The 14961-nt window shown below is 41.5% G+C and overlaps 1 protein-coding gene across 1 annotated transcript in view; it reads left to right on the plus strand.

Annotated features, from left to right (window-relative positions):
* Positions 1-14961, plus strand: part of ROR1 (receptor tyrosine kinase like orphan receptor 1) — a 458130-nt gene that overhangs the window by 419436 nt on the left and 23733 nt on the right. The window contains exons 6-7 of the mRNA XM_069593578.1: positions 178-495; positions 2499-2744. Coding sequence (XP_069449679.1) covers positions 178-495; positions 2499-2744 — 564 coding nt within the window. The remainder of the gene's footprint in view (positions 1-177; positions 496-2498; positions 2745-14961) is intronic.

Genomic DNA, 14961 nt, shown 5'->3' on the forward strand with positions numbered 1-14961 from the left:
TCAAGCCAGTGAAAGTAAGCTGCTTAGACATCTGAAATGAATCTCCTTGTCCTGGCCTTGTCTGTCTGAGTATAGCAGATTCCTTCCAGTATGTGTTTGCATCTGATGTCTGTTGACTGGATAGCCAGGGGAGATAAACGCTGCCTCTGGGAGTTAATGACTGCGTTTGTCTTCCAGCTGCCTTCACGATGATTGGCACCTCCAGTCACTTATCTGATAAGTGCTCTCAGTTCGCCATTCCTTCCCTGTGTCACTACGCCTTCCCATACTGTGATGAGACCTCGTCGGTCCCAAAGCCCAGGGACTTGTGTCGTGATGAATGTGAAATCCTGGAAAACGTCCTGTGTCAAACAGAGTACATTTTTGCGAGATCAAATCCCATGATACTGATGAGGCTGAAACTGCCGAACTGTGAAGATCTCCCCCAGCCCGAGAGTCCCGAAGCTGCAAACTGTATCCGGATTGGAATTCCCATGGCGGATCCCATCAATAAAAGTAGGTGGTAGCCCCTGACCTTCTGTGCTACCTCAGGGGTCAGCAGCCCCAGGAAAACTGGACCTTGATCCTCAGTAATAATTTGTGTTGGTAGTCAGATTACTTCCCAGTGGTCCAGATACCATGTGCGGGCTGAGTTTCCAGTGGGTAAAATGCAGTGCCATTCTTCACAAAGTTACTTGAAGATGATAATTTAAAAATATGGCTGCTGGTTCCTTAATGACTTAAAAATAGAATTACTATATGTCCCAGTAATGCCACTCCTGGATATAGGCCCAAAAGAATTAAAAAAGGGTGTTCAAAAAAAACTTGTACAGAAAGGTTCATAACAGTTCTATTCACCATAGCTAAAAGGTGGAAGCAACCCAGATGTCCATCAGTGGGTAAGTAGATGAATGCATTGTGGCATATCCACATAACGAAATATTGCATGCTGTATGCTAAGTCACTTCAGTCGTGTCTGACTCTGTGAGACCCCATGGACTGTAGACTGCCAGTTTCCTCTGTCCGTGGGATTCTCCAGGCAAGGATACTGGAATGGTTTGCCATGCCCTCCTCCAAGGGATCTTCCCCAATGAAATACTGTTTATCCATAAAAAAAGTAAAATCCTGTTACATGCTATAATATGGCTGAACCTTAAAAAGACTGTTATAGAAAGAAGTCAGACACCATTGTATGAGTTTATTTATATTCAATATCCAGAGTGGACAATTCCATGGAGATAGAAAGCAGATTGCCAGCTGTAGGGACTAGGGGAGAGTGTGGAGTGACTGCTTAATGAACACAGGGTTTCCTTTGGGGGTGATGTATGTGTTCTAGGATGAGATAGTAGTTAAGGTTGCCCAATATCTTGAATGTTCTAAATATATTAATGGTAAATTGCATTATATTATATTATACTACTATCTATCTATCTATATGGGAATTTGCCTCCATCCTCTCACTGCCAACAAACAAGACTGTTTTCTGTGCATTTCCCATCCATCTATATTACACTTTACTGACTGGTAATGTTTTTGTTTCCTTTTGGTAGTTAACTCTTTTATTAGTTAAATAAGTTAGTGCACCTAAAATGCTTAGAACTATGCTTAACATATAATAGCAATACCATCATTATTACTATTATTACTCTCATCATTACCCCTCCAGATTTCACTTTATTTCAGCTTAATTGATTTTTGCCATGGTTTCAAGCATCAGATTCCGGAAGGAGGATTTAATAGGACCTGCTTGTTGAAGATGTCCAGTGTATCAGCACAGCGATGGCCAAACTCCTGTCAGAAACCCCTAGTGCACTGCTACTAAGGAACATCTTCTGAGGACTACATTCTTTATCCCATGACCTATCCATCTGTCTCGGAGAAGGCAATGGCACCCCACTCCAGTACTCTTGCCTGAAAAATCCCATGGACAGAGGAGCCTGGTAGGCTGTAGTCCATGGGGTCACTAAGAGTCAGACATGACTGAGCGACTTCACTTTCACTTTGCACTTTCATGCATTGGAGAAGGAAATGGCAACCCACTCCAGTGTTCTTGCCTGGAGAATCCCAGGGATGGAGGAGCCTGGTGGGCTGCTGTCTATGGGGTCTCACAGAGTCGGACACAACTGAAGTGACTTAGCAGCAGCAGCATCCATCTATCTCATGTCTAAGGTCACCAAGCAGAAATGGAAAGAGCAGTCCCTGAACCATTCACTAGGTGATTGCTCCTGTGCCCCCGGATCCTGCCCCACTTCTGATTTTCTTCTGTGTTCCATATCAAGACTAATTGTGGAGACTGGTTTCCTTCCTCAAGCATAAGCCCTAAATCCTCCCAGCAGGGTCACCTCAAGGTCTGCTCTGTGTCCCAGCCCAGCATGCGGGAGACTGCCACGTGGCCCCGGCCGGTGGGGAAGCCTCGGCCGTGGGGGTGACTGCACGTCTTCCCTCCAGAAACCGCTGGCCAGGAGCCCCAGCGCTGTCTCTGTCTCTCACAGTTTGGGCTCTTCTTCCATGTATTTCAGATCACAAGTGCTATAACAGCACGGGCGTGGACTACCGGGGCACCGTCAGTGTGACCAAATCAGGACGCCAGTGCCAGCCCTGGAATTCCCAGTATCCCCACACGCACACCTTCACCGCCCTCCGCTTCCCAGAGCTGAACGGAGGACACTCCTACTGCCGCAACCCGGGGAATCAGAAGGAAGCGCCCTGGTGCTTCACCTTGGATGAAAACTATAAGTTTGACCTGTGCGACATCCCAGCATGTGGTAAATACTGTCACTGCCTTTCATGGTTTCAGTCACTTTGAAACAGTGCTCCCCAACCTTTTTGGCACCAGGGACCAGTTTTGTGGAAGACAGTTTTTCCACAGTCCGGGCGATGGGGGGATGGCTTGGGGATGATTCAAGGGCATTACGTTTATTGTGCACTTTATTTCTATTCTTATTACATCAGCTTCTCCTCAGAGCATCAGGCATTAGATCCCAGAGATTAGGGACCCCTACTTTAAAAGATCCCAGCTCTATGCCCCTTCCCTTAGGAGAATCATATAAGGGGCCAAAGGAGGTTGATAATGTTTGATCTCTAACTCTGTTTCTAGGATAGATAAATGTTGCTGTCTGAGCAGAAAATACCTTTTTGGGTACCAAAGCACACTCTCAAGGAGGAAACTGCTTTTATTCCTGCGGCCGTTGTATTAGTGGGTATAACAGGCACCATCTCTCTGGAAGTACAGGAGAAGCACCTTATCACAGTCATTCATGAAGTGAGATGTTACCCACGATGGTCCATGTCCAAGTGTACCTTTTTTAGCACAACAGGTGTATTGGAAGCAGAAAGGGAACCGTTTTTTCTATGTCCTTGAGAAAACCCACAGGAGAGAATGAATCTATAGCCAGAACTCAGGGATCCAGGGCAACCTGTGGATAAACTGTGTCCTTTGCCTCATCCTTTTATACTGCAGAAGTATAGGAAGAAAATGAAATTTCTGAATCAGTTTGTTCCTTTTTCTAGAAAATGTTTGGAGGGTAAGAGAAAGAGAATGAAAATGTTGGTGACACTGGGAGTTTCGGATGATTTTTTAACGATTTGTCTTCCTGATTATAGTTCTCATAAATAACATCACTTGAGTTTCCCAGGCATGGGGGAGCGTCAGGATGTCATAGGAAAGCCACTCCAGTAAAATGGGAATGATAACGATTTACATTCAGGGTTTCTTAAGAGAATAAGTAAGTTGTTAACTGAAAAACTATATGATATCTGGAAGATAGTAAATGTTTAATAAATATTTTCTTGTGTAATTTTTATGTAGTCAGTATATATATAAAGAGGAACTAATTATAATTAGTATGTAATATACACATATAGAGGGCTTTCCCAGTAGCTCAGCGGTAATGAATCTGCCTGCAATGCAAGAGACCTAGGTTTGATCCCTGAGTAGAGAAGATCCCCTGGAGAAGGGCATGGCAACCCACTCCAGCATGCTTGCCTGGAGAGTCCCATGGACAGAGGAGCCTGGCAGGCTACAAAGAGTCAGACATGACTGCAGCAACGGAGCACGCGTGCATACACGTATCGGAGGCTTCCCAGATGGCTCTAGTAGTGAAGAACCCACTTGCCAGTGCAGGAGGCACAAGAGATACAGGTTCGATCCCTGGGTTGGGAAGATCCCCTGGAGGAGGGCACAGCAGCCTACTCCAGTATTCCTGCCTGGAAAATCCCATGGTCAGAGGAGCCTGGCGGGCTACAGCCCATGGGGTCTCAAAGAATCAGACACAACTGAAGAGACTGTGCACCTACGTACTCACTACACATACAGAGAGATGCTTGTTCTCAGCAGATACTGGTTGAACCTGTTGTGGAGTAGGGAGGTTGAAAAAGGAAAAAATGTGATTCATATTACAATCGTAATGCAGTGTGTGTGATACAGTAGAAGTTAGCACAAATGCCATGAAACAAAGAACAGGAAGCTGAAATATACTACAGAGATCATTAGGGGAAAGTAGCAAAAATATTGAAAGAATTCTCAGTGATGAAAATCGGGGAAACTATTATACTACAGTTTCATTCTTACATGTTATCTGTTACGCCATATCGTCTTCCCTTGCAAAATGGTTTTAGGGATGGTTCAACATGCTCAGTTTGAAAAAGAGGTAACCAGACCTTTTTTATGTCACTAGGCTTTAAAATGCCTTCATATGCAGCATAAAGAACAAATTAGGACATTAACTCTTCCAGAGCCACCATTGGAAACTTCAAAGAAAATTATTCTGTATTTTTTAAATGATGAGCACTTACAATTTATGGTTTTCCCACATGCTATATTCAACATGAAAAGGAGAGTTATAATCACTTACTTAATTGCTCCATCTCTTCTCCTACATCAGGTAGGTGTGAAAATCTGCCAGAGAGCCAGAGAAAATAGCAACAATTACTGAGCACATCCCATGTGCCAGGCATCATTCTTGAGGTTTCCAAGGCTTTATTTATACTCACCCTCTCCCTGAGACAGAGACAGGTATTATTAACCCTTCCCTGGTGGCTCAGATGGTAAAGAATCTGCCTGCAATGGGGCGAGACCTGGGTTCGATCCCTGGGTTGGGAAGATCCCCTGGAGGAGGGCATGGTGACCCACTCCTATATTCTTGCCTGGAGAATCCCCATGGACAAAGGAGCCTGGCAGTTTATAGTCCATAGGGTCACAAAGAGTCAGACACGATTGAGTGACTGAGCACAGCACATACTGCTCATGATGAAACTGAGGCTCAGACAAGAGTTACCCCACTAGTCTGTCTGACTCATCTTTCTGCTGCTCCACTGTGCTGTCTTAGGAGACTGATCTGTGTCCTTAAGGAAACCAAATGAATGATTTTAAGGAAAAAAAATGCATTGTTCACTTGACTCCAGGTGAACACCATTGTCCTGTGGGTGACTTTTGACCCAGAATTTCCAACTGCTATCCTCATCTGAAGTAGGGAAATACACAGACATAGGGAACAGATATGTGGTAGCCAAGGGGGAGAGGGAGATAGGAGGGAAGGATTGGGAGTTTGGGATTAATGGATGCAAACTAGTATATATTGGCTGGATAAACAGCAAAGTCCTACTGTATCGCACAGGTTACTATGTTCAGTATCCAATGAAAAGAAGATACACATGTATTAACTGAGTCCCTTTCTCTCAGCAGAAATTAACACAACAATACAAACCAACTATTCTGGAATACAGTTTTAAAAAATAAAAAAGACATTGGGAGATAATTTACTCATGAGCTGGAAGATTTGTTGATAATTGGGTTCAAGCTTTATTACAATTAGTTTAAGTCAAGACTTGATACCTAGAAAGTACTGATTTTCATTTCAGCAGCATTCTTTAGGCAGTCAGACCAAAAACACTCTCTGAGGGATGAAAAAAACCCTCGAGCAGTCTTTCAGACCTTAGACAGAGAGAGAAAGACCACCTATATTATCTACCATGTGCCTGCATGGTGCTTTGTGCTTTACATCTTCATCTCCATTTAAAATTCATCACCACACTGTGGGACAGATGTTATTAACATATCCTACCACCACGGTATATGTCTAAATGAGATAACTCGTAGCATTGGACCTTGAACCCTTGTCTATTTGCATATAGCTCCGACCAAACTCCAAGTTCGTGCTCTTTTCCCAGACACTCTGCTATTTCCCATTTAAAGATCCTTCAGAAATAAATTAAAGGATGACAATAGGCTCTCTGGATTTCAGTACACTGATTCCCATAACATGATATGACATCAACACTCGTTCCCTTGCTAATGAAGAAATCCATCACAGTGCTTCTCAGTATATTACTATAGTATTAATCAGTTCAGTGACGTGGGAAACCCTAAGATACTTCTTTCTGAATATCAATCTGCAGAATTCTGAGGACTGGTTAATTCTAGTCACGTGAGAGAGAAATTTAGATGACAGGTAAATCTACAGATGACAAGCCAGTTTTCACCACTTATAATAATAATTTCTTTAAAAGAACATTTTCAATTCATTTTGAGAGAAAACAGTTCCTTTTGAATTCTTTTTTTTTTTTTATATTTTGATAACATATTTTATTATCAGATAAAGCTTTTTTTTTTACACAAAAACAATTTTTAATTATGTGAAATCATACTGAACATACAATGTCATATTATAGCTACATTTTCACTTATTTATATTTCTCATTTCATTCAAGTTCTTTTTTTTTTTTTTTAAATTTTTAGTTTTTTATTTTTTAAATTTTAAAATCTTTAATTCTTACATGCATTTCCAAACATGAACCCCCCTCCCACCTCCCTCCCCAGAACATCTTTCTGGGTCATCCCCATGCACCAGCCCCAAGCATGCTGCATCCTGCGTCAGACATAGACTGGCGATTCAATTCACATGATAGTATACATGTCAGGCCAAGCCACAAATACATCCATTAAAGGAACAGGGAATCCTTGACATGTGATCAATAAACAGCTGCTGAGAGGCTAGCGGCTCCCTAGGGTATGAATTACAAAAGAGAGTAGGTCGGCATCAGCTGTTGTTCCAAGATGAGGCTTCTTGTAATTGCCCCTCAATAGCCCACCTCTAACAAAGTAATCATACAGAATCCTACTTTTATAACATTTCTTTAGAGCATTTGCTTTTTTTCTCATTTCATCCTTAGAAAAATCATGAAAGATAAAGCAGGAATTTCCTGCCCTATTTTAACATATGAGACAGCCAAGGTCTAGGGAAGTGGTAGGACTTACCCAAGAACACAAATGAGTTAATAGAAACCAGGTCTCCTGGCTCTGGGGCCACTCACTCTTTGTTCTATACCAGTGGTTCTCAAACAGGGGAAGTTTTGCCTTCCAGGGACCATTTAGCAATATCTGGAGATATTTTGGTCATCACAACTGAGTGGGGTTGGGGAAAGCTTTGTTGCTGCTGTTTAGTCACTAAATTGTGTCTGACTCTTTGTGACCCCATGGACTGTATGTCGCCCACCAGGCTCCTCTGTCCATGGGATTTCCCAGGCGAGAATACTGGAGTGGGTCGCCATTTCCTTCTCCAGGGATCTTCCTGACCCAGGGATCGAACCTATGACTCCTGCATTGGCAGGCAGATTCTTTGACATTAAGTCACTGGGGAAGCCCGGGGGAATGCTACTAGCTTCTATCATGCAGAGGCCAGGGATTCTGCTGAACACCCCAGAATGCACAGAACAGCTCACACAAAGAATTATCCAGCCCAAAGTGCCAGTAGTGCCAGGTGTGGGAAACTCTGAGACTGAATTAGATAGAATTACACAATTTAGACTATAGAATATAGTATATTGTATATACTGTATAAATTATATAATTTAAACTATAGAATAACAATATTAAACAGCAGTTACCAAACAGCCACTATATGAAGGGTTGTTTTTTTTTAATGTATTATCTTATGTATAGTAGCTCTATAACTGTATGAATTGGGTTTTATTTTACCCAAGAAGAGAAAAATGAGACTTAGAGAAGTTAAATAACTTGTCCAAGGCCACACGATTAATAAGAAGTGGACCCAGGATTCAAAGCTATAGCCTATCTTGTAAATTCTATGATGTATGTATGTGTGTGTCTGTGTATATAAATAGGTAGGTGGATAGATGGATGGATAGATAGATTGATAGATTGGTGATAGAGATATGCAGAATATGGTGTAAGCTTGTGGGGCATATTTACAATGAGTCCTTTTCCTCCTCCTTCTCCAAGGGGATGGAATCTCATGGGAATGTTCCTGCATTCTTTAGTTAAGTCAAAGTTAAAGAGGTTTCGAAATCTCCATGGGGTTTCTCATTTTCCTACTGATATCTTTTGTTTTCATTTCAACTAAGTAAGGCTGAAAGAAGTATAGACCTAATTAAATGCAGAATGTGAGCATTTGTTATAGTTTCTAGAATAAAGGCATTTGAGAACAGTGTGCCCCAGATCGTTTTATCTGTGAACTTTTACTCTAAGACAGAACATAAAATTAAACACAACCAAATATGTCTGCTGTGAATTCTGGGAACTGGCTTAGCTAGGGCTACGTGCATGAGCCGAGGCAGTGCCTGGAGAAGGGGAAAGAACAAAAGAAGTTTGAGCCAGACTTGAGCGCTCATCTTCCCTGTCTTTTCTTTCCTATCCCAGATATCCAGCAATTAGAACAGTTATTATTTATTCATTCACTTACTGAAACCAACGTCTATATATTGAACTTCTACTATGCTTTAGATTTTATGAACAAGCCGTGCCCTCCTGTAGCTTACAATCTAGTAGGAGAATCAGAGGGGCAAAGTGCAAATCACTTTAAACACTGTAGTTCCCAGTGTTCCTGTGTGCTGTAGTGTGCTTTTCTGTGTGTGCTAATATTTGCTATTGGTTGAACACTGTGTGAAGTTCTTTACAATAGCACCTGGCCTATGACTTAGCTGATGCTCAATAAAATGTGTTGAGTTAACCCTCATAATAACCATGAGGTTAAAGGTATCACCTCCATTTTACTGATGGAGAAGCTGAGACAATGTTGTTTTTACCAAAGATATGATTGGGTCCACAGGATTCAAGGTCCAGCCTGTGTCCACCATGCTGATGCTGCTTCTGCTTAAAGAACAAATTCTATCTTATTCAGAAGAATAAACATTCCTTTATCGTTTTCCTTTTCCCTTTGATCCTTATGAGCTCTCTAGGTCATCTTTTTTCTTAATCTTTGTCTGTTTATTTATTTATTTTTGTCCACGCTGGATCTTTGTTAATGTGTGGGCTTTTCTTTAATTGCGGCAAGCTGGGGGCTACTCTCTAGTTGTGGTAAACGGGCTTCTCATTGCGCTGGCTTCCCTTGTTGCTGAGCACAGGCTCTAGATATACGGGCTGCAGTAGTTGTGGTGCACGGACTTAGTTGCTCTATGGCATGTGAAATCGTCTTGGACTAGGGATCTAACCCAAATCCCCTGCACTGGCAGGTGGATTTATCCACCAAGTCACCAGGGAAGTCCCTCTCTACGTCTTTGATTTTCTTACTTGAAGCTGCACAGATGCAGGAATGGAGCCCCCAGCCATAAGACATCTACTCTGAGACCAGGGTGTTCAGGGCGTTCTTAGCCTCGGCCTGATAGGGACTAATTCCCCTGGCAGCTCCACACAAGCCTCACATCATCTGCCCTTTTCCCGTTAAGTCCTAAGTCTCCTCCCTTCCTGGCAGCCCTGGGTTCCCAGTCCTCAGAGTTGGCCATCTTCCCTGAGATCCTGCCTGCAAACCTTCATTTGCTACATTTTCACCTCTAGTCCCTGTGGCCACCTTCCAAGCCAAATACTGTGGACCGGGTGGAAACGAAGTCGAAAAAGAAACATTTGCCTATGTTCTTTCCAACTGGTACCTAGGCACACCTCCCAACTCACAGTCTCACTGTAGCCCTTATCATTGCTGTTTCATGCAGCTCGGAGAGGGAAACTGTGAAAAATGTCTATTTCTCTGGGAGCTCCTTTTGCATTGATCTGGCCATTTCCCTCGGTCCACATTTTCTGTCTTCCCAACTAATTAAGATCCCCTATTTATTTCTTTCTTTGAATTGTAGTGAGGAAGCAGAACCTTGATTACATTCATGTTTTCATATTCAAACCTTAGCCCTTTATTTGGAGAAGGAAATGGCAACCCACTCCAGTATTCTTGCCTGGAGAATCCCAGGGACAGGGAAGCCTGGTGGGCAGCCGTCTTTGGGGTCACACAGAGTCGGACACGACTGAAGCGACTTAACAACAGTAACAGCAACAGCCCTTTATTTCCACCAGGTTGAGTCTTGATTCTTCTGCTAGCCAGGCCAGAGTGTTTGAATCATTGCTAAATAAAGGTTTCTTCATCCACCAAAGAACCAGAGCTTCCAAACAGTGGTACGATTTTTACTCTTAAACCAGCTTCACCAAAGAGTACCCATTGATACAAAAAGTAGTGAGCCATTTGGCTCCATATGGAGTTTTCATACCTGGCCTGTTGCTTTTGTATTTCCTTTTAAGTCCTCGGCTTGCACCAGTTTGCCAAAGGGCACGTTGCCCAGTTCTGTGCCTGAAAAGCCCTGACTTGTCCCATAACCTTACAAACACCCATCCTGGGTTCTGCTTTGTCACAAACCATTTTCTCCAGCGTGGTGGTTTACAGTTTGGGGCAAGGCAGATGTTTTCCAGATTGCGAACACTGCAGTTTTTAACTCACTCTGTCAGCAGCCTTCTCCCATATTTCATAGAAGACCTGTTGTAAGGCAATTTGTCTTTCAGCCATTTCTTGAAACTAAAATTGAACATTACAGTGGATTGGATGTTGGGGAGGGGGAGCAGAGGAAGGAATAGAGCACTGCTTTGTATAGTTTGAAGTTTTCCGGAAGAGTTATTTTTGTGCTCCAGAGATTTTCAAGATGTACTTTGGTCTCCAGTCTTTGTATATTTTCAGCAAAGTAAGGAACAATAGTTACCAAAAACTTATAACTGAGTCATGTTCACAAACATGTTTCAATATAAAATAATTTTCTCTAAAAGAATTTTTTAAATTTTATTGTCCCCAGTATATATTGAGTCGCTTACCTAGTATGTCAGCTACTCTAGCAGTAAGCTTTCGGAGGCCCTTAACTCTTTGGGCCCACCTCCATGCCAATAGGAAGTGCTCCTTGTCATTTTGAACTTTGAGTGACAGAACTCTGCTGTAACACCATGGTGATTGTTGTTACTGGCTTTACATCAGTCAAGATTCTGGCAGGAAACAAAAAGCACAAGCAAGTAGACTAAGGAGAATTTTATAAAGATATGGTTTTTAAAGGTGTTGGCAGGATTAGGGTAAACCAATAAGGTGCAGGACCTGGGGCTAACAGGAGTGAAGCAATACCATTCTAGACCTGGAGAGTCGATAAGAGTCGATTATCCCTCCCCATAGAGTATAGCCGAGGCTGAAGAGAGGGCTGTACAGCGTGTGCTGTGGCCTTTGGTAGAGGCAGGCAGGCAAGCCTCTGCAACCCAGCAGGAAGGGAGCCAGAGGAAAAAACACACCAACCGTACTCTCTCTTCTTGCCCTGGGGTTCTTTTTTATCATGCTAGTGCCTCCCAAGAGCTGGACCTAACTGGAAGCCAGAGTCCCATTAATCCTGTGCATAGAAATCAGCCTCAGCATAGAGCTGGATAGAAAATGACTAAGACTAGATCCGGTGAGCTGGGGACACTTAGGGGAAGTATTCATCACTGGCTTCAAATCAGTTGCTTCATAAGAGAGTCTAAAGTTCAGTGGGAGTCTAAGTAAGGTTTGTCAACTCCGTTTATAAAATCAGAGCATCTTAAAGGAATATAGAAATCAAACAACCTCTGCCATGCCAGAGACCTGCAGAGACAAGGTGATCTCTCTAACCAAAGTTATGTGCTGGTTCCCCCTGTTCAAGTCTGCCTTTGTCTGCCAGAAGCTAAAACTTGTATGTGAAATCTCCTGATCTTTTTTTTTTCCTTAAATGTGAGCCACTACTTTAAATTGGGGGGATATAAAAAGGTATTAAGGAACAAGTGTGTGTACTAGAACTGGTTTTGAACATCTGGTTTCATCTTTTACTGAAATTTTGAGACTTTTATTGCATCCTTCATTCAGTTTTTTTCTCCTTTGATCCAAAGAGCATATAGCTCCTCCCACCTTTCCTTACCAATCCTCCTCTCTGAGTGTTTCTTGCTCCTCCAGAATCCTTCTTAAAAAACACGACTCTTAGGGTTGAAACAATTTTTGACATCTTTTAACCAGAACAGACCAGAAGAGGACCATGATTCTTGACCATGACTCAGTACTGCCAATGAAGGGTGTTTCATTGCTATCAGGGCCAGCTATGAACTTTTTTTCAGAAATTTCATCATGCTGTTGCTAGATCCAGCTGAGCCTTCAAGTCTTCACTAAAACTTATGAGTCTTCTTTTGTTTGTTTGTCTTTAGTTTGGTTATATCAAAAATTATTTAGTACATCTGTTGAATCATGGACTTCTCTAAGCAGGGCTTTCACCTAACTCCCAAGATATTATAAAATTTCCGCTGTTGGTTTGAGGGTCATTATTCTAACCTGTTGTGTGTGATCCTTTAAAATTTTATTTCTGTAGTCAACTAATTATCTTTCTTAGACTCAGGCCATTTCAAGTTTGATAAACATGTCATCATCAAGTAATTGATGACAGTATTGAACAGGCAGGTCCTGTCAAGGATAGCCTTCTATAATTTGATGTTGTTTGCTGATTAACACTATTAGAGTATAGCCATGTGATGAAGTACAAATCCATCTATTGATATTATTGTCTAGTCCTCTATCTTTTGTCCGTAATGATATCATGAATCACTTGATCAAACGTTCTGCTAAAGTTTAGACATGTTTACTCTATCACTCCAAAATAATCCTATCAAAGATGAAAGACATTCAATGTTATAGAACCTATTGGATTTTGGAATCTTTTTTTCTTAATCTTTTTTTTTCTTAAATGTGAACCACTATTTTAAATTGGGGGAAAATAAAAAGCTAGTAAGGAACAAGTGTCTGTACCAGAACTAGTTTTTAACATCTGGTGTGATCTCTTACTGAAATTTTAGGACTTTTATTGCATCCTTTATTCGGTTTTTTTCCCCTTTGATCCAAAGAGCATATAGCTCCTTAAAGATTAGCTCAACTAAAAAGTTAGCAAAGAACTTATACATTCCTCCAAAGATGATATACAAATGGAAAACAAGCATTATAAGAATATGCTCAATCAGTCAGTTCAGTTGCTCAGTCGTGTCTGACTCTTTGCAACCCCATGAATCACAGCACGCCAGGCCTCCCTGTCCACTACCAACTCCTGGAGTTTACTCAAACTCATGTCCATCGAATCAGTGATGCCATCCAGCCGTCTCATCCTCTGTCGTCCCCTTCTCCTCCTGTCCCCAATCCCTCCCAGCATCAGAGTCTTGTCCAATGAGTCAACTCTTCGCGTGAGGTGGCCAAAGTACTGGAGTTTCAGCTTTAGCATCATTCCTCCCAAAGAAATCCCAGGGTTGATGTACTTCAGAATGGACTGGTTGGATCGCCTTGCAGTCCAAGGGACTCTCAAGAGTCTTCTCCAACACCACAGTTCAAAAGCATCAATTCTTGGGCGCTCAGCCTTCTTCACAGTCCAACTCTCACATCCATACATGACCACTGGGAAAACCATAGAGAATATAGCAAATATTAGCAAAGATGCGGAGAAATCAGGACCTTTTTGCACGGTAGGTAGAAAGGCAAAAATGTTGTAGTAGCAACTATAGGAAACATATGGATGTTCCTCAGAAAGTTGAGAATAGAATGACCATATGACCCAGCAATCCCACTTTGAGTATACATCCAAAAGAACTGAAAGCAAGATCTCAAAAAGATATTTACACACCCATGTTCATTGCAGCATTATTCACAATACCGAAAAGCAGAAAGCAAGTCAATGCCGACCAGTAGATGAATGGGTAAAAAAAAAAATTTTTAATGTGGTGCTTACATACGATGGATCATGGTTCAGCCTTGAGAAAGAAGAAAGTCTTGTCACATGCAACAACATGGTTAAACCTTAAGGACATTATTCTGAGTAAAACAAGCCAACCGAAAGACAAATACCATATGAGCCCACTTACATGAAATATCTAAAGTAGTCTAGTTCCTAGAAACAAAAGGTAGAATAATGGTTGCCAAGGTCTGGTGGGAGGGGGAAATGGAGAATTGCTTTTCAATGAGTTCAGAGTTTCTGTTTTGCAAAATGAAAAAATTCTGGAGATCTGTACAATAGTATGAATATACTTCACACTATTGAAATGTATACTTCCAAATGTTTAGGATGGTAAATTTTCTTACATTTTTTTTTACCATGATTTTTAAGAAAAAAATTTTAATTTAAAAGATTAGCCCAACTCTTTCCTTTTGTAGAAAACGTAGGCCCCAAGATTTAAAGAAACTTTTAGTGAACTTGTGTGGATTCCAGTTACTAAGGTTTTTCTCAAGTACTCACAGATGAGTTACTGCCCCTAACTTAATGTGGTTAAAACATTTTCCAAGGAGAAAAATGTTAATCACTGTATATGGGCTATTCAGAGTCTTTTAAAGAATTCATTTGAGAATACATAAGGCAATAGATCATCTCCTTAGTATTTCTATCATTAAGTCAGGAGAGCGAGTGGCTGGACCCAATGTGCCAACTGAAGGCCTATTTGCCACCTTTCCTCCTTCAGTTTCCAGGTACATGCTTAAATATCACCAGTGCAGGCCCCCATCTGCCACAGGCCCACTTACTTTGTAGTTTTCAAATAATAAATGGTGGCACCTCTGTTTGTTTTCTATGGTTTTTAAAATTTTTTCAGACAAGATCATAATTCAACTTGTTTAATTTCCTTTGAATTCTAAGGTTCTGTAAGACTTCTTCCCACCTCTGCCAGATTTAAGATCTGAGTACTTTCTTTTTTTAACTCAAAGTAATATC

The sequence above is a fragment of the Ovis canadensis genome, chromosome 1 (genome assembly GCF_042477335.2).
Source record: "Ovis canadensis isolate MfBH-ARS-UI-01 breed Bighorn chromosome 1, ARS-UI_OviCan_v2, whole genome shotgun sequence".
Lineage (NCBI taxonomy): Eukaryota > Metazoa > Chordata > Mammalia > Artiodactyla > Bovidae > Ovis > Ovis canadensis.